The sequence below is a fragment of the Hypanus sabinus genome, chromosome 2 (assembly GCF_030144855.1).
Source record: "Hypanus sabinus isolate sHypSab1 chromosome 2, sHypSab1.hap1, whole genome shotgun sequence".
Taxonomy (NCBI): domain Eukaryota; kingdom Metazoa; phylum Chordata; class Chondrichthyes; order Myliobatiformes; family Dasyatidae; genus Hypanus; species Hypanus sabinus.
In genome coordinates, this window is record NC_082707.1 from 74,828,485 (window position 1) to 74,853,430 (window position 24,946).

Below are 24,946 nucleotides of genomic sequence, written 5' to 3' on the forward strand. Positions count from 1 at the left end.
CTCCCTTTCAGCTTTTTCTTCTCTCATGCAGCTCTTTCCCGCTCCCTTTTCTCCTCTAACTCCTTTAGCTGGAGCTCATACTCTCTTTTCTTCTGTTCCGCGTCCAACCTTAATCTTTCTATCTCTAACTGAACCACCCCAACAACTGGTTTCTTTTCAGGGAACAGATCCAATACCTCAGACGTGAACACATCCTTGTCTATATAATACTGGGCTATGGCCCTCTGTATCTCCCACTTTTTCATTGACGACTTCACCTCTGGGAGATTTAAACCTTTCGCAGTATTCACCAAGTCCGTCTTTTTGGCACCCTCTAGCGCCCTCTAGCGCCTTTTCTGCCCATCAGAGCTGTTCATCCTTCGAAACACATATAATGTAGGACATTCAGATCCCAACTACAATCATCCTTCAGCCACGATTCAGTAATGGCTACAACATCATACCTGGTAATCTGTAATAGTAGAACAAGTTCATCCACTTTATACTATGTGCATTTAGATACAACACATTAAGTACCGTGTTTGCTATCCTTTCTGATAGTTTGCTCATCTTTACTTTTTTAAATCCCTCCCTTTCCCACTCCAAAATTAGCTTAAACCCTCCCTACAACTCTGACATTACGTAGTGAAATCTCGCTCTCGAGGACTCTTCGGACCGTTACGTCACGGCTGGGAGTAGCTGCAACTGCGCCTTGGTTTACCCAGCCCCAGAACTCCGTGGACTTCGGCAAATGTGCTCTGCGCTACTGCAAACTCCCGCAATTGTTTCTTTGCCTCTGTAAGATCGCTTCTCCGCTGTATTGTGTATCTCCGAGATCGCTTCTCCCCTGTATTTTGAACCTCCGTTTCTTCAAAAATCGCCTCTTCTCCACAATTTTGAATCTCTCCTCTCAACTACCCCGTGAATCACTGAAACTTCTTGAACTGCCATTCTAACACTGTGCTGGAGTAAGACTTGTTTTTAAGTTTAAACTGCTTGGGAGCGAAAGACGCAAAGCGCTATAACTTCTGCTTAACTTAGTCGCTTGTTTAATTTTCTGTTTCCGCGTGTTAATAAATTCCGTTGTTTTTCAATAATTTGCCGACTCCATTCCATCTCTATTGTTGCTGGTCCGTAACGCTGCCAACTGTTAGTGACAAAAATTGATGTTTTTTCAACAGAAGCTTGTAACGGACGCTACATGCTGTTACAGAGAGTGGCTGCTCACCTGGAAGAGTATTACCTTCCATGGCCAATGTTGTGTCTCCTGCCTCAAAGCGTGCAATAAAGTTGCTGGAGTGGTGACCGGGCCAGGTGCATGACAGATGCTGTGGTATCTATTGTAAAATGGATCTGTGAATGTCTAATGACAAGTGCTCTGGCATCAGTTGTGGAGCGATTCTGTTAATGAGCATCGTGGTGAATGTCTAATGTTGCAGGAATGGTGGGTTGGAGATGAGCCATTGCTGGCCATTCAGAGTGATTCATGATTACTGGTGACTCTGCCACTATTTAGTTCTGCAGGTGTAGATTGGGTTCAGGGATGATGGTGGCTGATTTGGAGCATGTGGGGGTAGCAGACTGGATGAGTGAAGATGAGTTGAAGATACTCATGAGCTGGAGTGTACAGTCCCTGAGTATTCAGCATGGAATATTGTTTGGGCCAGCCATCTTACGGAGTTTGACTCTGCAGAGCCCTTGTTGCATCTGTTGCTGTTACAGAGAGTGGCTGCTCACCTGGAAGAGTATTACCGTCCATGGCCGATGTTGTGACTCCTGTCTCAAAGCGTGCAATAAAGTTGCTGGAGTGTCAGGGAGGGAGCCATCACTGGTGAAGTCATTGCAGTTTTTCCTTGTGTAGTCAGTAATGCCCTTCGTGATCAGCTACATATGCCAGGGTTCGGTACTGGACAGGTGTTCCTGAACGTTTTTGTGTGAAGGCTCTCATTGCCCACTTGATGCCTACGATGAGGTTTCTCCTGGCGACCCTGAGAATTGTTCGATTTCTAAATAAATCAGTGATGCAGTCAACACCTATCTACGCAGCATCCGTTATGGTCACATAACTACCTCAAAGGCCACAACATATTTTTGAGATGAGATGAGAAAATTTCGAGGCTAGATAAAACAACAACCAACTAATGTAGGAATATTGGGCATTTATTGCCTTATTTTAAGAAGTATGTGTTGGTCAATGTACTGAATGCATTGGAAAATGGAATGTATCAGAGTCCTGGAGCGCTGCACACAGGCAAATGAACATCCCTGAGATAAAGTGTGAGTGAGCAGGACATCCCTTTTACGAAACTCTGTCACATTATAGGAAAATTAATATCCTGCTTTCTTACTTTGATGCTCATGCACAGTTGAATGATACCTGGAATAATTGCCATGTGGATTTCTTGGAAGAATATGAATCAGATATTGAAGAGGAAGTGAATCGGGGAGATTCTGTGTGTTTACAGGAAGAAATCCTGAGACCCCTCAAGGTACGTTGGAAGCTGCAGGCACAAAGCATCAGCACGGCTGGTGGGCTCGAGCACCTGCTGCAAGAAACATGACTGACCACGTGGGAATATTCATAAACTCTTCTGATGTGTTCAATTCATTCTCTCCTTTAGATCACTCACAGCCAGTTTCAGCAGGACACGAGGTAAGGAAGCAGCAAATATTAAACATGAGCAAGTGCTCTTTCACCTTTTTTTTTATTAAACCACTCAGCATTCCTTCTACAATTGATCCTTTCTCCCACAGTCACCTGAAATGCATCCAGACTGGGTCTATTTAATGTCTTTGTGTAATTTTACTCTTGATATTTACCCTGCACTTCTTCACCTTCAACAGCCCTGTGAAATGATATAGTCCTTCTCACTCAGTCCACAGCTCTGAGGAATATTACCCTCTCCCCTCCCAGCTTCTGAAAAACTTTTGGGATATTTTCTCACAAAAGGGCTCTGTCAGTTGAAGAACAAACAAGCGAAAATCTGTTAGCATTTTGAATGTCTCTTATGTTCTTGTACACACACAAAAACGCTGACCCACCACCCCCAGCATTGAATCTCGCAATAGCTACTTCCCCACAGGGTAATATACAGAAGCCATTTGAGCTGGCCAGCATGTCCTTGGGATGTGGGAGCAAACCAGATTGCCCACGGTAATCCCATGCAGAGTGTTTGCAAATTTGATGCAGACAGCATGAGTGATCTTAATCAGTGGCCAGAGTCACTGGAGCTTTGATTCGGTTCATCGGGACATATCAGGACCAGTATATTTTGGCCCATTTTATGGTTGCCATAATCAGCTGAAATTCCATGGCAATACTTAAAGTATCAGGAAGATAAACTATTATTTAAAACAGTTACAAATGATGTGTTTAAATGAAACACACAACAAATTATCAACTCTATGACAGTATTATAAAACTGAATTCATTCCTAATAGTTATCAGCAGAGGAATTCATCCAGTGTACGAGTTATTTTGATTTAGTGTACAGCAATGGGCTCAGGGCATTGTCTTGTGTGGCACCTATGTTGAGGATAATTGGAACATTGTGCATCCTGACCATCTGAGATCTGTTGGTTAGGAAGTCCACACCCTGCTTCCCAGTGATATTTATAGACCAAAGAGTAGGAGTTTGTTCACCAATGTCAGTGAGCCCATAGTGTTGAATGCTGAACTGGGATTCGGAAACTGCATTCTGACATAGGTGTCCTTGTTTTCTCAGTGTGTCAGGACCGGGGGCATGACAAATACTCTGGCATCGGTTGTGGAGCGATTCTGTTAATGAGCATCGTGGTGAATGTCTAATAGAGCAGGAGTGGAGTTTTGGTATGTGCCAATACCAGTTGTTCAAAGCACTTCATGATTACTGGGATCAGTGGTGCCACCGGTCAGTAGTTGGTTAGTTCTGAGTTGGAGAGTACTTTGGTACGGATGATGGTGGCGGATTTGAAGCGCGTGGGGTCAGCAGCCTATATGAGTGAATTGTTGAAGGTATCCATGAAGGTGTCAGTGAGGTGGTGTGCACACTCTCTGAGTACTCGGCCTGGAATGTCGTCTGGCCCTGGCATCTTACGTGGTTTGTCTCTACAGACTCCTACTCCTGCCTGTTACTGTTACAGACACTGGCTGCTCACCTGGAAAGTGGGCAGCTTTCGTGCCTGGCATTGGATTGCACTCCACAAAGTGTGGATAAAAGATGTTTAGAGTGTCAGGGAGGGATGCATCACTGGTACAGTCAACACAGTTTTTCCTTGTGTAGTCTATAAAGCCGTTGATGCGGTGGGCAGTTTTGGCTTCCCGCTGTGGAGCCTTCCTGTCTGATGCAGGGTGGTTTCCACACCATGCACTGTTGCAGCATGTTAGGATGCTCTCTACTGTGCATCTGTAGAATGATGTGAGTACAGATCTGCACAGTCCATCTCTCGTCAAACTCCTCAGAAAGTAGAGGCATTGGCCAGCTTTCATGATTGTGTAGCATGTGTTCTGGGACCATGAGAGATTGTGCGAGACGTGTTCTCCCATGAACTTAAAACTGCTCTCAGTTTTCACTACAGTGCTGCCAATGTGAAGAGGTGTGTGAGTTCTCTCTAAGTTGATGACCATCTCCTTTGTCTTGTTGACAGTCGGGAAGAGTTTGTTTGCTTGGCACCAGGCCTTGAGTTCCTCTACCTCCTCTCCATAGGTCATCTCATTGTTGGTAATGAGGCCCACTATGATCATATCATGGCAAAGTTAATGTGATTCCTCGTGTGTTTGACTGTAGGGATGATGGTGGCTGGTTGCTTGATGCCCAGCTTCATACGCTGGGGTGCATCATTGGTCAGGTGTTCCTGAATTTCCTGTGTGAAACCAGTCATTGCCCACTTGCTGCCTAAGATGAGGTTTCTCCTGGCTTCTCTGAGAACTGTTCAATCTCCATGCAGAAAATAAATCAGTGATGCATTCCACACTGAACATAAACACCATAGATTATGATGACATAACTACCTCAAAGCCAACGATGTACTTTTGAGATAACATGACAAAATTTCCAACAACTTGGAGACCGCATAAAACGACAACTGACTATTATAGTAGAATATCGGGTAATTATTGTTTTGTGTCTGGAACCAAGTATTGGTCAGAGTAAATAATGTGCTGAGTGCATTGGAACATGAAATATATCAGAATCCTGGAGCACTGCACACAGGCAAATGAATTTCCCTGAGATAAACTGTGAGTGAGCAGGACATCCCTGTTCAGGGACTCTGTCCCATTATTGAAAAATTAATATCCCACTTTCTTTCTTTCATGCTCTCACACAGGTGAATAATGCAGAGAATCATTGGCATCTGGTTGTTGGGAAAGATGAAGAAACAGCTGTTCAACTGCTAGAAGTGGATCAGGAAGATTCTGTGGTGCTTACAGGAAGAAATCCTGAGACCCCTCAAGGTACGTTGGAAGCTGCGGGCACAAAGCAGCAGCCTGTCTGGTGGGCTCGAGCACCTGTTGCAAGAAGCATGACTGATCACTCATCTCTGTTATAAAAGGGTGCCCCTCTATTCTGATGCTGTGTCCTCTGGTCTTCAACTCTCCCACCAGAGGAAACATCCTCTCCATATCTCCTCTATTTAAAGGCATTTCAGCATTTGAAACTTTTCAATTAGGTCATCCCTCATTCTTCTGTAATCCAGAGAATTTCGGCTCAAATCCACCGAACGTTCTTCATATGACAAGCCAGTTAATTATTTTTGTGAACCTCCTTTGAACTCTCTCCAGTTTCAGCACATCCTTTCGAAGTTGAGTGGTCTAAATCTGCACACGATACTCCAAGTGATGGCTCACCACTGTTTTATATAGTCTCAACATTACATCCTTGCTTTCATGTTCTAGTCCACTTGAAATGAATGCAAAATCACATTTGCCTTCCTCGCCATGGACTCAACCTGCAAATTAACCTTTAGGGAATCCTGCACAAGGACTCCCAATTCCCTTTGCACCTAAGTTTTTTTTTTGACATATAATGTAAAAAGAATTGGTCCCAACATAGATCCCTGTGGAACACCACGAGCCACCAACAGCCAGCCAGAAAAGGCTCCCTTCATGCCCACTCTTTGCTCCCTGCCAATCAATCACTGCTTTATCCATGCTAGAATCATTCCTGTTATACCATGAGTTTGTAGCTTGTTAAGCATCCTCATGTGGCAATGTTAAAGGCTTTCTGAAATTCCAAGTACACATCAAACAATTCTTCTTTCTCTATCTTGCTTGTTATTTCTTCAAATAATTCCAACCGATTTGTCAGGCAAGATTTTCCCTTGAGGAAACCATACTGACTATGGCCTATTTTATCATGTGTGAGAGTTAACCTGAGACCTCATCCTTAATAATCGACACTGACATCTTCCCAACCACTGAGGTCAGACTAACTGTCCTATAGTTTCCTTTCTTTTGCCTCTCTCTGTTCTTGAACAGTGGAACAACATTTGCAATTTTCCAGTTTTCTGAACCATTCCAGAATTCTGTGATTCTTGAAAGATTATTATTAATGTCCCCATGATCTCTTCAGCCACCTCTTTCAGTACACTAGGGTGCTCAGAATCTGGTCCAGGCCTTATTGACATTCAGACCTTTCAGTTAAGACCCTAAGGTATAGGAGCAGAAGTAGGCCATTCAGCCCATCGAGTCTGGTCTGCCATTCAATCATGAGCTGATCCAATTCTTCCACTCATCCCCACTCCCCTGCTTTCACCCCATACCCTTTGATGCCCTGGCTAATCAAGAACCTATCAGTCTCTGCCTTAAGTACACCCAATGACGGCCTCCACAGCTGCTCATGGCAACAAATTACACAGATTTACCACCATCTGACTGAAGTATTTTCTCCGCATCTTAGTTCTAAAAGGATGTCCTTCAATCCTGAAGTTGTGCCCTCTTTTGTAGAATCCCCCACCATGGGAAATAACTTTGCCATACTGTATATAATCTGTTCAGGCCTTTTAACATTTGGAATGTTTCTATGAGATCCCCTCTCATTCTCCTGAACTCCAGGGAATACAGCCCAAATGCTTCCAAACATTCTTCATACAGTAACCCTTTCATCCTGGAATCATTCTCATGAATCTTTTTGGAACCCTCTCCAATGTCAATATATTGTTTATAAAGTAGGGAGCCCAAAACTGCACAAAACACTCCAAGTGTGGTCTCATGGGTGCTTTATGGAGCCCCAACATCACATCCCTGCTCTTATATTCTATACCTCCAGAGTTGAAAGCCAACATTGCATTCACCTTCTTCACAACTGACTCAGCCTGGAGGTTAACCTTTAGGGTATCTTGCACAAGGACTCCCAAGTCCCTTTGCATGTCTGCATTTTCAATTCTCTCCCCATCTAAATAATATTCTGCACATTTATTTCTTCCACCAAAGTGCATGACCATACACTTCCCAGCATTGTATTTCATTTGCCACTTCTTTGCCCATTCCCCTAATCTATCTAAGCCTCCCTGCAGGCTCTGTTTTCTCAACCTACCCACTCCTTTACCTATCTTTACCTATCATTGGCAAATTTAGCCAAAAATCTATCAATGCCATAGTTTATTGGTGTACATTGTAAAATCCAGCGGTCCCAACACCGACCTCTGTGGAACTCCACTGGTAACAGGCAGCCAGACAGAATATTAGATTATTATTATTAGATTATGAGGACACTCAGTCTTTGTTTATTGTCATTTAGAAATGCGTGCATGCATTAAGAAATGATACAATGTTCCTCCAGAGTGATATCACAAAAAAAATAGGACAAACCAAAGACTAACACTGACAAAACCACATAATTACAGCAGTGCAAAGCAATACCATACTTTGATAAAAAGCTGACCACAGGCACGGTAAAAAAAAAAGTCTCAAGTCCCGATCAACTCCAGTAGTCCCGATCTCAGGCAGCAAAAATGGAGAAACTCTCCGCCATAAACTTCCAGGCACAGACAACTGATGCATTGTGAACACCCAACCACAGCAGACTCTGAGTCCGTCCGAAAACTTCAAGCCTCCAACCAGCCCCTCCAATACAGCCTCCCGAGCGCCTTCAACCTCGTCCCAGCCGCAGAAACAAGCAAAGCCGAGGTCTTGGAGGCCTTCTCCTCCAGAGATTCCGGACCGCACAGTAGCAGCGGCAGTGAAGCGGGCATTTCAGAAGTTTCTCCAGATGTTCCTCCGTGCTCTCACATCTGTCTCCATCGAATCAGGATTGTGCATGGATCCCAACTTAACAAATAACAGATGTCATTCACCAGAGAGTCTGCGTGCACTGTGTCGCTCCACCATAGGTTCACTTTATTCCCATTCTGTGTTTTTGTCAACCAGCCAATGTTCCACCTGTGATGTTAACTTCCTTGCAATTCTATGTGCTCTTATCTTGCTAAGCGGCATAATGTGTGGCATCTTGTCAAAGGCCTTTTGAAAATCCAAGTATACCACATCTACTGCATCTCCTTGTAATTTCTCTGTAATCTTCTTGTAAATTACCCTGCTTGTAATTTCCTTAAAAAATTGCAGTAGGTTTTTCAGGCAGAATTTTCCTTTCAGGAAACCATTCTGGCTTTGGCCTATCTTGCCTCCAGGTACTCTGGAATCTCATCTCTAAAAATTGATTCCAACAACTTCCCAATCACTGATGTCAGGCTTACAGGTCTATAGTTTCCTTCTTGCTGCCTCCCACACTTTTTAAATAGTGATGTAACATTTGCAATTTTCTAGTCATCCGGTAAAATGCCAGAAGTTATTGGTTCTTGAAAGATCATCGTTAATGCCTCCACAATCTCTCCAGCTACTTCCTTCAGAACCTGAGGGTGCATTCCATCAGGTCCAGGAGATTTATCCACCCTCAGACCATTCAGCTTCCTGAGCATCTTCTCAGTTGTACTTTTCACTGCACAAACTTCACTTTCCTAACACTCTTGAATGTCCGGTATACTGCAGACATCTTCCACCGGGAAGACAGATGCAAAGTATGTCTCCAGTTTCTCTGCCATCGCTGCATCTCTCATTACAGTATCTCCAAACAACACACACAAAATGCTGGTGGAACCCAGCAGGCCAGGCAGCATCTATAGGGAGAAGGACTGTCGGCGTTTCGGGCCGAGACCCTTCATCAGGACTAACTGAAAGGAGAGATACTAAGAGATTTGAAAGTGCTGCCCCCACCCTTTCTTTCTCCCGAGGCCTCCCGTCCCATGATGTTTTCCCTTCTCCAGCTCTGTATCATTTTCGCGAATCACCTTTCCAGCTCTTAGTTTCATCCCACCCCCTCCGGACTTCTCCAATCATTTCGCATTCCCCCCACCCCCCACTACTTTCAAATCTCTTAGTATTTCTCCTTTCAGTTAGTCCTGACGAAGGGTCTCGGCCCAAAATGTCGACAGTGCTTCTCCCTATAGATGCTGCCTGGCCTGCTGTGTTCCACCAGCATTTTGTGTGTGTTTGAATTTCCAGAATCTGCAGATTTCCTTGTTTTTGCACAATATCTCCAGCATCAATTTGTATTGGTCCTGTATCTACCCCCGACTCTCTTTTACCCTTTAATCTTTTCCTTCTGAATGACCTTCATAACTTACTTCTGCAAGTTTTTAAAAGCTCCCCGATCCTCTATCTTCCCACTAGCTCTGACTTGCTTGTATGCCCTTTCTTTTGCTTTTACTTTGCCTCTGACTTCACTTGTCGACCATGGTGGTGTCCTTCTTCCCTTTGCAACAGGAACAGCATCCTCAGACATCTTCCCTCTTGTCTTCTGCCAGCTTCCACCAAAAAGACCTCGACCCACACCAGTGACCATCAAGAAAATTCTTTACCCAGTTTTCTCCAGAACCTTCTCACATTTCCAGGTCCAGAATGGCTGACACAACATTCCTTAATTCAACAACATAACCCCTTATCGTTAGCTCAAATCTAAAGATACTGAAAGCAGAGCAGACTCTTACAGAACTGCTAAAATGAAATAGCTACAGCATCGTGGTAAAAATCTTATCCAGGGTGTTACACTTAGCTCTGTTTACAATGATTTAACACCTTCTGACCCTATGTCACCTCTTTCTAATGATTTGATTTCATTTTTTAACCAATACAGCAAAGCCACCCCCTCTGCCTTCCTGCCTATCTTTTCGATACAAAGTGTACAATTGGACATTGAGTTCCCAGTTCTAATCGTTCAGCCATGATTCACTGATGTCTACAAGATCATACCTGCCAGTCTGTAGCTGTGCTGCAAGTTCATCTACTTTATTCCGTATACTGCACACATTCAGATACTACTTCAGTCCTGTATTCACCCTATATTGTTGCACCATGTTCAATGTTTTGATTCCTAACTTTATCTGCAGTCTTACCAACATCTGCCTCCACAACCTCTCCACTATCTGTTCTGGCACTTTGGTTCTCCTGCAACTCTTTTTTAACCCCACCATACAGCATTAATATCAGAGAATATATATTGTATACAACCTGAAATTCTTGCTCTTACAGACATCCACGAAAACAGAAGAGATCCCCAAAGAATGAATGGCAGTAAAACGTTAGAACCCAAAGCTCCCTCTCCCCCTCCCATGCACAAACAGCAGCAGAGCATCAATCCCCCTCCCCCACTTACTTCAGCAGGAAGCATCAGCACCCCCCACCTTCCAGACAAGCAATTACAAAGCCCCAAAGAGAGACCATGATCTGCTGTCCAACAAAAACTAATCTTTCCCCAGACAATCCAACATGCCACAGGCTCACTCGCTTCATAACAAGGGGCAAGAAGTGTCACCACCTCTCTGAAAATGTGCCAGCTGTTGAAAAGAGAGATGAAAAATATTCCAATAATGGCATAAAACTATATTTTGTAATATCTAAGCAAGGATTTGCACGAGAAAAAAAAACAGAACACTCCACATGAACAATCTCTCTGATTTCTTTGACTGTTCATTCTCTTCCATAGATGCTGCCTGATTCACTGCATTCCTCCAACCCACCTTACACCCCGTCCCCGTAAGGGTCCAGATTCCACCCTCTGCTCTCTCTTTTGTCTCTTCCACACCAAGTGTTCAATTGAACCCAATTTCTCATTACAAACGCCAACGTATACACTGAAGGTATACCAAGCAACCACTCAAGATGCTGGAGGAACTCAGCAGGCCAGCGAGCATCTATGGAAAGGAGTAAATAGTCGACGTTTCGGGCCCAGATCCTTCATCAGAATATAAACCAAATCTACTTTTGGAAACATTAGCTTATATAAACAAATTAAAGCCACAATTGCGTCTCATGTCTCTGAATAATATCACATGCGATATAAACACAGATCACTACAGTTCAATTCTTCTTCAGAGTGCATTTTCAATCTTCTGTTCTGTTGCTCCTCCAACTAGTTCCGTTATGACGAGTATTGTGGATGTGTCCATGATCTGGTAATAGGAGAATGATGTCTCGTTTTCCAGTTGCTTGTTGCTGAAAACGAGGCGCAAATCATCCACACTCTCGACACCTTAAAAATAGAGAATTTCAGAAAAGAGTGAACCACTGAGCAACCTGTGATTAATAAATAGTTAGATTTTAAAGTTAAACATACTCATGTCCAGAAATGACTCGAGAAAACTAAATTCAAAGTAAGGGAATCAATGTGCCTCGATCAGCAAAGCTACATGGATTATTGAGGTTCCCATTCTCAACTTCCAAAACCTGGCAGGTCAGACTACCTAGCCAATTTTAATCTCAGAAACCCGTATAATATGTTCAATTGGTAATTTGGTTATAGCATTTTTTTAAAGGAAATTATCTTCATCGCATTAAATTCAGCTTCCGACTCCGATATATCAACCATAATTCTTTCGCCTTTCAAACCAATGATGCACACTTGATAGATCTTTCCCATTTTGCTCTCAGTATTTTCATTTGCTGCTGCAATACCCGTGAAGGTCTATTAAAATGATCTGGATTAAGTTTCACTTGCGTTAGGAGCTCTGGCTGAAGGGCTGGGCTGTGCGATGTTTTGTGAACCGACTAGGGGAACGAGATTAGCAAATCAATGTCAGAAGGGGGCATGATGTTGGGACATCTCCGGGAGAGGTGGGCATAAAACAGGACAAACATTCCTGGGGGGCGTATATTTAACAAAACAACAAAAAGTGTCCAAATAAAATGTTAAACATGAGGAAAAGGGTTAAGTCGGAGACAAATTGCACCCAGAAGGAAATTAAAGGAAGACACCGTCTCCTTTTCGAGGGCGTGGTTGGAGTGATTACATTTCACCGCACTTGTTTGGCGTAACCTACAATTGTAGTTTCTGATTGACAAAAACTTTCCTGTTGTGCAGGTGCATTGGATAGGAACAACTGCAGAGGAATGAGCCACAATTCCATTGACAACAGACTGAAATTTGTTAAGCGACCGGACGAGATCACAGGTAAAATATACATCACATCATGAGTAAAATAAGGACAGACCCCCAACGGCGAGTTTGGGTGGGCAAATTCACTGTAGTGCTTGTTCACAAGTTGTTGCCATCACAGATTTACGGTGCAGCTCGGAGCAGAAAGCGTACGGGCGATTCTACATGGGTCATTGGCTGGTCGAGGTCCCAGAATGGTAAGGGTCACTAGGTAAACACGGACCTGGTTAGGTAGGCTTGGATAGTGAGAGGTCAGAAATAATATTCCAAAGTGTTTGTGATATATGTGAACAATTTTTAGTTACCACAATTCCCCACTCCCATCTACCAACGGTAATCATTCAACCATTAGATTGTTGAGAACCTATTTAAATTTGCCTTAAAATATTCAAAAGATTTTGATGCCACTATGCTTCTGTGAAGAGCATTCCAAAGACTTTGAGGAAAAAAAGTAATTTTTTTTCTGTCTTCAGCAGGGAGCACTTATTTTTCAACAGTGCACCCCACCCCCACACCCATGCCAGTTCTCGAAACTCCCACAACAGAATACCCTCTACATCCTGTCAAAATCTTTCAGGACCTTTTATGTTTAAATGAAGTCCCCCTCACATGCTGCTCTAAACTCAGTACATACAGGGTATAGTCTGTTCAACTTGTCTACAAAAGACTATCTGCTAGCTCCAGGAATTAGTTCAATATACTGTACATTCCCTGAGCTGCTTTCAATGCATTTTAAGTCTTCTGAGATTTGTTTCCCCTTTTAAATCAGAATCAGTTTATGATCATTGTCTAATGAGAAGTTAAAAATGATGCTTTTGCCAGTTATGTTGTTCATGAACTTGAAGACACCAGGATAGCTTAGCGGTTAGCGTGAGATATTACCGTATGGGGTGTCGAAGTTCCGAGTTCATTTCAGGTTCCGCCTGTCAGGTGTTTGTACGTTCTCCCCGTGATGGAGTGGGTAGCCTAACTGGTCCTTGTAATTTTCATGGAAGGTGATATAAATGACTTTTGCAACAGTTTCATGGTATGTGGCTGCAAATTGCTTGGTTTTATTTTAGTTTTCATCTGTCTGATTAAAAACATTCCTTTGAACAAAAAGACCTTGGGAGCTGAAAGTCCAAGAATATACGGTGTATCAGAAAGATAGGTTAGTGGACAGAGGGGGTGGGTGGCCCTGTGTATAAGAAATAATATAAAATCATTAGAAAGGGATGACATAGGGTCGGAAGGTGTAGAGTCTCTATGGGTAGAGTTAAGAAATGGCAGGGGTTAAAGAACCCAATAGCAGTTGTTTACTGGCTTCCAAACAGCAGTCAGAATGTGGATTACCAATTACAAAGGGACTAGCAGGAAGGAGAGCAGAGAAGCAATGGCCGGAGTTTCTGCAAAATATGAGGGAAGTGCAAGACAAATAGATTCCAAATAAGAAGACATTTTAAAAGGGAAGAAGGACACTACCCTTGCTGACAAGTGAAGACAGAGCCAAAGTAAAAGTAGCAGAGAGTATGTACAAGGAAGCCAGAGCTGGTGGGAAGATAGAGGATAGGGAAGCTTTTAGAAACTTGCAGGAGGAAAGTAAGAAGGTCATTCAGAAGGAAAAGATGGAATATGAAAGGAAGCTGGCAACTAATATCAAAGAAGATACTAAAAACTTATATATATAAAGGGTAAAAGAAAATTGACGGTATATATAGGACCAATACAAAATGACACTGGAGATTGTAATGAGAGATGCAGAGATGGCAGAGGAACTGAATGCATATTTTGCATCAGTCTTCACAGTGGAAGACATCTGCAGTATACTGGACATTCAAGAGTGTCAGGGAAATGACGTATATACAGTGAACATTACGACCGAGAATGTGCTCAGGAAGCTTATTGGTCTAATGGTGGATAAATCTCCTGGACCTGATGGAATGCACCCTCGGCTTCTGAAGGAACTACCTGGAGAGATTGTGGAGGCATTAACAATGATCTTTCAAGAATCAATAGATTCTGGCATTGTATTGGATGACTCAAAAATTGCAAATATTACTCCGTTATTTAAGAAGGGTGGGAGGAAGCAGAAAGGAAACTATAGACCTGTTAGCCTGACATCAGTGGTTGGGAATTTGTTAGAATTGATTGTTAGGGATGAGATTACGGAGTACCTGGAGGTACATGGCAAAATAGGCCAAAGCCAGCATGGTTTCCTGAAAGGAAAATCCTGTCTGACTAACCTACTGCAACTTTTTGAGGAAATTACAAGCAGGGTAGACAAAGAAGATGTGGTGTACTTGGATTTTCAGAAGGCCTTTGACAAGGTGCTGTACATGAGGCTGCTTAGCAAGATAAAATTCCCATGTATTTACAGGAAAGTTAATAGAGTGGGTGGAGCATTGGCTGCTTGGCAGAAAACAGAGAGTGGGAATAAAGGGATCCTACTCTGTCTGGCTGCCGGTTACCAGTGGAGTTCCACAGGGGTCGGTGTTGGGACCGCGGCTTTTTACTATGCATGTCAATGATTTGGACTATGGGATTAATGGATTTGTGAAAAATTTACTGATGATACAAAGATAGGTGGAGGAACGGGTAGTGTTGAGGAAACAGAGAACCTGCAAAGAGACATAGATAGTTTAGGGGAACAGGCAAAGAAGTGGCAAATGAAATACAATGTTGGAAAGAGTATTTCATGCACCTTGGTGGAAGAAATAAACAGGCAGACTATTATTTAGATGGAAAGATATTCAATATGCAAAGATACAAAGGGACTTGGGCATCCTTGTGTAGGATACCCTTTAAGGTTAACCTCTAGGTTGAGTCGGTGGTGAAGAAGGTGAATGCAATATTGTCATTCATTTCTAGAGGTTTAGAATATAAGAGCAGGGATTTGATGTTGAGGCTCTATGAGGCACTTGTGGGACCAAACTTGGAGTATTGTGTGAAGTTTTGTGCTCCTTATTTTAGAAAGGATATATTGGAGACGGTTCAGTGAAGATTCACGAGATTGATTGCAGGAATGAAAGGGTTACTGTTTGAGGAACGTCTGGCAGCTCTTGGGCTATATTCCCTGGAGTTCAGGAGAATTGGGGGGGATCTCATAGAAATATTCCGAATGTAAAAAGGCCTGAAGAGATTAGAAATGGCAAAGTTATTTCCCATGGTAGGGGATTCTAGTACAAGAGAGCATGACTTCAGGATTGAAGGACATCCATTTAGAACAGAGAATGGCCTACTTCTGCTCCTATATCATATGGTCTTATATTCTTTCATTCAAACAAAATTAATTTTTACTTTAAACCCAAAAATGGCTTCTCTACTCGGTCAAGTATTAGGCTAACTATTGTTTACTGTTATAATCATTTATAATTTATTTTTTTGTTACTTGTACTTGTCGTTCTGTGGATTAGCAATCAAGCATTGTTGATTTATGTTGACTTACTCTTCCCTCTTGTGTCTGTGGTATCCTGATGTGCTACATCTTGTGTTCTTTGTCTCTGAATGTAAAATGGAAAGCGTCTTCATTTTGAGCTGTCAGTTACAGTTTGCTACGGAGTTCAGAAGTCTGTCCCATTGAGTAGGGTGTGGTTCTAAACTGTATGCCTCAGCCCAGGAAAAGCCCAGTCCCATATCCTACATCACGGACCTATGAGACAGGATTTGCCAGGAAAGTCTGCCATATTTGATGGGAATTCAGCTATGTTGCCATTATTTCAATGTTCTACAAATATTACTTTCAGGTAGGAATACATTATATATCAGCTCTGACATTCCAACCTCATGTCCCAACTATCAATCCGCAATGGCCTCTTCTGGTGATGCAGACTTGACCTACAGGGTTTTTTGGCATGTTGATTGACAAGAGGACACAAACCAAGTGAGACCCTGGAAGGAAAGAGTGTCAGGGGAGTTGAGTTTGGGTGAGGAGTAGGATGTTGAGATCTAGTTAGTAGATATAGAGAAAGATATTGTGTTTTCTTTCCCTAATTTTGGTAGAAATAATATTACATGCCAGTCACTATTAATAATTTGAAAGGATTTTCTAATCATAATAACTTTAATCAAATGGGTCTTGCTTCTAATGTTTTCAGAAATATAAACACTAAATTAAAGGTGATACTAATACATTGTCATTGTTTAAAACCCTTGGCTACTTTAGGAAAAACACAGAAATTAGTAGATGTTTGGAACATGCTACCATGGAGGTGATAAAAACAAATATCAGCAGCATTCACGAAGAATTTAAACAGACACATGAACGGGAAGAGTTTGACAGAACACAGACCCTATGCAAGCAGACGGGATTAGTTTAACTTGGCTTCATAGTTGGTGCAGACATGATGTACCTATGAGCCTTTTCCTGTTATGCACTTTTCTATGCTCTATAACAGAAAACAACCCAGAGCTCCTTCAAATCACCCCAGGATACACTCCAGATAAAATGAAAATATATGTTTTGTAACCATTGGTAAATCTGTCCATTTCTTCACTCACATTTCTGGTAGTTTCTTTACCAATCAGATCAAATTTCTTGAAACATTATATTTTGTTTTATCTAAGCAAGTACTTTTAATGAAAGCACTGTTCAAGAATGTGTTTTTTGTGTATACTTCAATTCTTAAACAAATTATGTCATAGTTCTAACAAAATGTTCTATTGCAGGAGATGATGACCCGAATGTTTACAGAGTGGAAATGTCCTGTGGACACGCTGTGGATCCCATTTCACTCACGGAATGGTGTCGTAGCCGTATCAGCCAGGTGGGTATCACAAACAATCCTATCTGTTATACCTCATGCTCAATCCACTTTTTAAATGGGAATGCTTTACAATATTTTTCAATGTCTATTCCAGCGTTATTTCAAAATACACTGCCCTGCATTAATAGATGGGACTAATGAAGGATGTGGAAAGGAATGGTCCTACATGGAGGTGTGCAGACATGCATTGCTCTCTGTTGAGGAACGACAGGATTTTGAAGAGAAGCTTGCCACTCTCGCCGCTTCAAGTTACTGTGAATACAAACAGGTAAAGAGGACTGGTATCTAACTAACTGCTAATAAATAGGGGTCATTACTGGGTTTGTGAAAGCTGTGAAGTTTGGGATGGTCTGAGAGTCTGAAGAAATGAGGTAATATTCAGGGAGTTTGACAGACAATGTTTTAAAAAGGACCACTATACAACAGAAATTTTAACATACTAAGCCAGGATTCTCACAAGGGTTTCCCAGAGACTATAACAATGAACAGGTTAACTGACCATTTTACTGCGAAAGAGATCTAAGAGATTACCTGATCAAAGTGTTTAAGAATTATAAGGAGATTTGAAATGTCAACGTAGAGAAGAAATTTTCACTTGCAGAAGAATGCAATTTTAGATACCGTAATATAGAGCTTTCAAGAAGAAACCCCATCAGGAATTCAAGAGAAACTAGGGAACATACATAGTAACTGAGAACAATTGCAAAGAAGGTGAGGAAGGTGGATGAGTGCATGAAGAAATAACGATACACTGAGGGGCTGACATGAAATAAACTGACAAGTTTTATATGTGAAAGTGAAAAAGCAGTCTGTGTTTTGGGCTGAGACCCTTTTTTAGGATTGGAAAGAAAGGGTGAAGACACAAGAATAAAAAATGCGGGAGGGGGGTCGTGTGGAAGGAGGACTCGCTAGAAGATGATAAGTGAACTCAGATGGGTGGAAAAGGTAAAGAGCTGGAGAAGAAGAACATTCCCATCAAACCCGCGGGCAAATGGTTTTTGGACTGTTGTAGTGTAGCGGACGGACCTCTACCTTGCAGAGGCCAGGAGACACAACCCCACTCCAGTCCATCAAAGAATTGTATCCAACACCATCACGTCAAGTCAAAACTTTTATTGTCATTTTGGCCATAACTGCTATGAACAGTACATAGTAAAAATGAGACAACGTTTTTCAGGACCATGGTGTTACATGACACAATACAAAAACTAGACTGAACTACATAAAAAACAACACAGAGAGAAAAAAAACAACAACTATACTAGACTAGAGACCTACACAGGACTGCATAAAGTGCACAAAACAGTGCAGGCATTACAATAAATAATAAACAGGACAATATGGCAGTAAAGTGTCAGACCAGGCACTGGGTATTGAGGAGTCTGATAGCTTGGGGGAAAAAATATTACGTAGTCTGGTTGTGAGAGCCCGAATGCTTTGGTGCCTTTTCCCAGATGGCAGGAGGGAGAAGCGTTTGTATGAGGGATGCATGGGGTCCTTCATAATGCTAACCTCATCATCTCTGGAAAACTCAAACTTTCCTTACCCTGCATTGCTCATTTCTAGCTCCCACCCAAAATCCACAAATCTGAGTGTCTGAGTCTCTTCTCATGCTGTCTCCTGTAGAAATGCTGTTGTCTTTTCTCAGTTCCTTCATTTTCACTGTATTTGTTCCAGGATGAGGCTTTCCTTTCCAGGACATCAGAGATCTCCTCCTTTTTCAAAGAACTGGGTTTCCCTTCCACCACCATTTATGCTGCCCTCATCTGCATCTCTTCCATTTCCAGACACCCACTTCTGAACTGGAGTAGAATTCCTCTTGGCCTCACCTGTTATTCTCCACAATTTCCATTATCTTCAATGCTACCCCAACACATCTTTACCTCCACCCCCACTCTCTGCTTTCCACAGGGATTGTTTCCTCTTTGATTCCCATGTCCATTCTAACCTCCCCTCTGATTTCCCTCCTGGCACATATCCCGGGACACGACAAATACATGACGCATCCTCCTCCTCATTCACATCCCTTACCTCCATTCAGGGCCCCAAGCAGTCTGACTAGGTGTGGAAACTTCACCTGTGTCTATTGTACTCAGCGATCTCATGTGGCCTTCTCTACATTAATGAGACCTGATAAAAATTGAGGGACCACTTTGCTCTGCACCTTTTCTCCACCGCCAAGAGCAGAATTTCCCCTTGGCCGAACACTTTAATTCCTATTATCATTCCTGTTCTGACATGTGGTCCATGGCCTCCTCTTCTGTCATGATGAGGCTATAGTCAGGGTGGAGGAACAACATCTGATATTCCATCTGGGTAACCTCCAACCTGATGGCATGAACATCAATCTCTCCTTCTGGTAATTTTTTTCCCTCACCCTTGCCTCTCAGACCAAGGGCCATGAGATATAGGAGCAGAATTAGGCCATTCAGCCCATTGAGTCTGCTCTGCATTTCCATCATGTCTGAACCTGGATTCCACTCTACCCCATCCACCTCCTTCCTCGTCATATCCTTTGATCCCCTGACTGATCAGAAGATGATCAAATTCTACCTTAAATATAAGCATGAACTTGGCTTCCAACAGTCTGTGGCAGAACATTCCACAGATTTACTAATCACTGGCTTAAGAAATTTCTCCTTAATTCTGTCCCAAAGGGTTGCCCCTCAATTTTGAGGCCCTCTAGTTCTGGATACCCCACCCTAGGAAACATCTTCACTATCTAGTCCTTTCAATATTCGGTAGGTTTCAATGAGATTCTGCCAAACACTCCTCTTCTTTTATTCCCCACTCTGACCTCTCACCTCTCCTCACCTGCCTATCTCTTCCTCCTGGTGCCCTCTCCTACTTCCCTTTCTCTCATGATCCACTCCCCTCTCCCATCAGATCCCTTCTTCTCCAGCCCTTTACCTTTGCTCCCTATCACCTTCTAGCTAATCCTCCTTCCCTTCCCCCACTTTTTTATTCTGGCGTCTTCCCCTTCCATTCCAGTCTTAAAGAAAAATCTCGACCGGAAATGTTGATTGTTTTTTCATTTCCATAACTTCATGACTTGTTGAGTTCCTCCAGCATTTTGTGTGTGCTGATCTGGAATTCCAGCATCTGCACATTCTCTTGTGTTTAAGCTTTATATGTAGATTATACACACCCAGGCATTGTATCACTTCTGGACTGTTAATTCTGTCGCATGATTCTTGCAAATAGTTCAACACAGAATTGTCAGTTTTTTTTTATTGGTGCTCATAAATGTGAAAGTCCCAGAATTACTGATTGTCAATCCCTCACTCATGTTCTAACAATGGATTCTGCATAAATTCTGTCAGAAGGAGCTTGTGGAATTCTTCAGTATGTAGATTAGAAAAATAGTTCTCTGACCTTGCATCAGATTAGACAAGATACAGGGTCCATGAACTTTTCAGTGCCAACTAGTGGAGTGGTGTCACAGCAACAACCTTGTACAGAACGCCAGTAAAACAAAAGGGCTGATTGTGGACTTCAGGAAGGGTAAGACAAAGAACATGAACCAATCATCATAGAGAGATCAGAAGTGCAGAGAGTGAAAAGTTTCAAGTTCCTGAGTGTCAAGTTCTCTGAGAACCTAACCTAGTCCCAACATATTGATGCAGCTATAAAGAAGACAAGATAGCAACTATACTTCATTAGGAGTTTGAAAAGATTTGGTATGTCAACAGAGACATTCAAAAAACTTCTATAGATGTACCGTGGAGAGCATTCTGACAGGCTGCATCACTGTCTGGTAATGTGGGGGGGGGGGGGGGGGAGGTTACTACTGCACAGGAGCAAAAAAAACTGCAGAGGGTCGGAAATTTAGTCGGCTCCATCATGGGTATGAGCCTTCAAAATACTCAGGATATCTTCAAGGAGCGTTGTCTCAGAAAGGCAGTGTCCATTATTGAGGGTCTCCAGCACCCAGGGCATGCTCTTTTCTCACTATTACCATCTGGTAAGAGGTACAGAAGCCTGAAGGCACACACTCAGTGATTCAGGAATAGTGTCTTCTGCTCTGTCATCTGATTCCTAAATGGATATTGAAACCATGAACACTACCTTTCTTTTTCAATATATATTTCTGTTTATGCATAATTTTTAATCTGTTCAATATAAGTATACAGTGATTGATTTCTTTATTGTTATTTTTGCTGCTTCTATGTTATGTATTGCATTGAACTGCTGCTGCTAAGTTAACAAATTTCACGACACATGCCAGTGATAGAAAACCTGATTCTGATTCTGAAATTATTGGTAGGATGAAAATATTACTTACTTTCCATTATTTGCATTTTACCCTCACTGGCCCATGGCACAGACAGCAATCCACAGATTGCTATCTTGGAGGTTCTGCTTTTCAGCTTTCTACCTAGCTCCCTAAATTCTCTCTTCAGGACCTCCTCCCTTTTCCTGTCTATCTTACTGGTGCCAATATGTATCAAGACTGCTTACCCTCCCCCTTTAGAATGCCATGGACACAATCTGAAATGGCCTGACCCTGGCACCCAGGATGCAATACACCATCTAGGTATCTCTATGGTGTCCACAGGATCTCGTATCTAACGCTCTAACTATGGAATCCTTGATCAATACTACATTCCTCTTCTCCTCCATTCTCTTCTGAGACACAGCACCAAACTCTCCTTTCCTAGGTTGTTGGAAATAAGCTATATACCATTCCTTACTCTATATTGTGGAGATCAGCAAACATGATGAACGAAGAACAGGAAGGATTTAGAGACATATGGAGCAAACATAAGCAATTGAGTTTCTCTGTCTGGTATGGTGGGGTGCTACTGCACAGGATCAAAAGAAACTTCAGGAAGTTGTGAACTTAGTCAGTTCCATCATGAGCACTAGACTCTGTAGCATCCAGGACACCTGAAAGGAACAATGCCTCACAAAGGCAGCACCCATCATTAAGGGTCTTCATCACCCAGAACATGCCCCCATCTCACTGGTACCATCACAGAGCTTCATGAGCCCGAAGGCGTACACTCGATGGTTCAGGATCAGCTTCTTGCCTTCTGACATCCAATTTCTGAATGCACATTGAACCCATGAACTCTATATCACTACCTTTTTATTTTTTATATTTTTCCCTATTTAACTTGACTTTTATATATATAAATTTACTGTAATTCATGTTTTTCCCCGTTATTATTTATTGCATGTTACTGCTGCAGTAAAGACTACAAATTTCATAACACATGCCAGTGATATTCACCCTGATTCTGATTCTGAAATGAGATCAGTTTAGATGGATGGCTCAGTTTGCAGGGAGCTGTTGGACGAAAGGGCCAGCTCACGTGCTGAATGAATCTTTGACTCTATGACTCAGATGCGTGCCTCCGTTGTAAATCAGTGTAAGGGTACACAGTCTCACTCAGTGATTGTGGTAAAAACCCTTTTGATCAAAGAATTGATCATCAGTTGAATATAACTCCAGAAATCTCTCAATGTATTTAGTACTTAGCCAACTGCTTAGGTATAACACTTCCGGGGGGTGGGGGAGGTTACTGCGATAATGATTTCATGTCTAAGTTACAGCAAACTTTAATTTGTATGGAACATCAAAAATATCAATACAGGAGATGCCGTGACATTTACAAGCTAAGATTACATTATTATATACAGTGGATTATCAGAAGTGTATGTCCTTCATTACTAATTTCATCATCTGTCTTTGTTAAGTGTCCAAGGTGTCAGAGTTATGTGGAACGGAAAGATGAGACAAACATATCAGTGATTTGTTCAGTCTGCAGAGCCAACGATGGAGCTCCTTTTGAATTTTGCTGGCAATGTATGAAGAAGTGGAAAGGCCCAGCGCCACGCTCTGATAAATGTGATAATGAAGGATGCATTAATGAACAGCTGAAATGCTTGAAGAATTGTGACACAAAAACTTTACCTGACAGCAATATTCAAAATTGTCCAAAAATCCGTGCTTGTCCCACTTGTGGGTTGCTTATATGGCATAAAGATAAGTGCAAGTATATCGCGTGCAGCAGATGCCATGTGGAATTTTGCTTTGCCTGTCTTAACACAAAGGCAATTTGCAGTGAATCATCTGCGTATTCTCTTCATTGTGCTATACCTGTAGCCACAAGGCAAACAAGTATTCCAGTGTGGAATCGTACTCAAGATCAGACCTCCAATCCCACTTCAGATTCCTATTTATTTGGCACCCCAAGTCCTGCACCACCACCTGCTCTAAGGCCCGCTCTAATGGCATGCCTCGCTCTAATGGCACGCCTCGCTCCAATGCCACATCGCACTCCAATACCACGCCGTGCTCCAATGCCACACCGTGCTCCAATGCCACATCGCACTCCAATACCACGCCGTGCTCCAATGCCACACCGTGCTCCAATGCCACATCGCGCTCCAATACCAAGTCCTGCTCCAATACCACGTCCTGCTCCAATACCACTTCCTGCTCCAATACCACGTCCTGCTCCAATACCACGTCCTGCTCCAATACCACGTCCTGCTCCAATACCACGTCCTGCTCCAATACCACGTCCTGCTCCAATACCACGTCCTGCTCCAATACCACGTCCTGCTCCAATACCACTTCCTGCTCCAATACCACGTCCTGCTCCAATACCACGTCCTGCTCCAATACCACATCCTGCTCCAATACCACGTCCTGCTCCAATACCACGTCCTGCTCCAATACCACGTCCTGCTCCAATACCACATCCTGCTCCAAGTCCCTCTCCAAATTGTATTCTGATTGCTGAACAGAATCTCATTCAAAATCGTGTTCAGGATTATTTTTCAAATTCTAATTATGATTGCACAATTCTATAAGTAAACAATCTAGATCAGACATTGCTGAAGGTACAAAAATGCAGAACAGTCAGTTAAACATTGTTAGAGTGTATTATGTAATTTGCTTGACCTTTTGTTCTCTTGTGATGGATTGTTTCATTCACTGTTCCGATCATGATGTGATCTGAGAATCCATAAGTAGAATAAATAGTTGTCATTTCATCTTCCCTAAAACATCCAGCCCTGCTTTAAAGTGGATTAATGCATTATATGTATATACAGTTTAAGTGCATGATAATCATGCCTCTTCATTTTTCTGCAGCACTCTGTGTATAATGTGAGGAAAACATAACTGATCGCCTTTGTATTTACTGTGTTCTTCTGCAAGCACTTCCTGGTTAACCTTCTTGCTTTACTAAGTTTAAAAGTATTAACCTGTGAAGTGGATCAATATTCATATATCCAATCATAGGCTGGTGCATTAAATAGTGTATCATCTTGCATGGTAATGTTATTAAAATATATTCAACTATTTTATAATCTTTTGTAAAATAAAATTTGCATAGAGCAGAGTTGCACAAAAAGGAATGTGGCACAAGTCCATTTAAGTGAATAATTCGAAACAAAAACAAAAATAAATTGTTCAAATCACAAAACATAGCCCAAAACCTCTGACATGTCACCCACTCACATCCATCAGATGTTTAATCCATAATAATATACTTGCAATGAGTCTTTATAATTTAAATTATTCACTATTCAGAAAAATGTTGGTTACTCACTGAGAAACACCATCACAGGAGACAGAGAGCTTATCTTTCAGTTGTGTATACAGTCTTCAGGAATAGGTTGAAGATGTGAAGGGAAAAATCTAACAGGCACCTGAAGAGCAACTTCTTCATGCAGAAGGAGGTGAGTGTATGAAACCTGTTGCCAGAGAAATTACTTGATGAATGAGTTGGGTGAAAGGGCCTGTTCCGATGCTGATTTACTCTATCACTCCGTGACAGTTGCCCTTCACAGTGGTTTAAATAT

At 42.2% G+C, this 24,946-nt stretch overlaps 1 protein-coding gene across 7 annotated transcripts; it reads left to right on the top strand.

The window, feature by feature from the left end:
* Nucleotides 1-668: 668 nt before the first annotated feature.
* On the top strand, nucleotides 669-24,483 carry LOC132379998 (keratinocyte proline-rich protein-like). 7 transcript variants are annotated; one of them, XM_059948453.1, is made up of 8 exons: nucleotides 713-2,468; nucleotides 2,601-2,632; nucleotides 3,705-3,808; nucleotides 5,287-5,413; nucleotides 12,309-12,398; nucleotides 17,028-17,125; nucleotides 17,220-17,393; nucleotides 22,829-24,483. In XM_059948453.1, the coding sequence occupies exons 5-8, from the start codon at nucleotides 12,338-12,340 to the stop codon at nucleotides 23,948-23,950; spliced, it is 1,455 nt and encodes a 484-aa protein (XP_059804436.1). In that variant the 5' UTR covers nucleotides 713-2,468; nucleotides 2,601-2,632; nucleotides 3,705-3,808; nucleotides 5,287-5,413; nucleotides 12,309-12,337; the 3' UTR covers nucleotides 23,951-24,483. The 7 variants fall into 7 exon arrangements, with proteins under 7 accessions (XP_059804450.1, XP_059804436.1, XP_059804434.1 ...); XM_059948451.1 differs by lacking the exon at nucleotides 3,705-3,808 and having other exon boundaries at nucleotides 713-947; nucleotides 2,346-2,468; XM_059948454.1 differs by lacking the exon at nucleotides 3,705-3,808 and having other exon boundaries at nucleotides 732-777; nucleotides 2,346-2,468.
* Nucleotides 24,484-24,946: the final 463 nt, after the last annotated feature.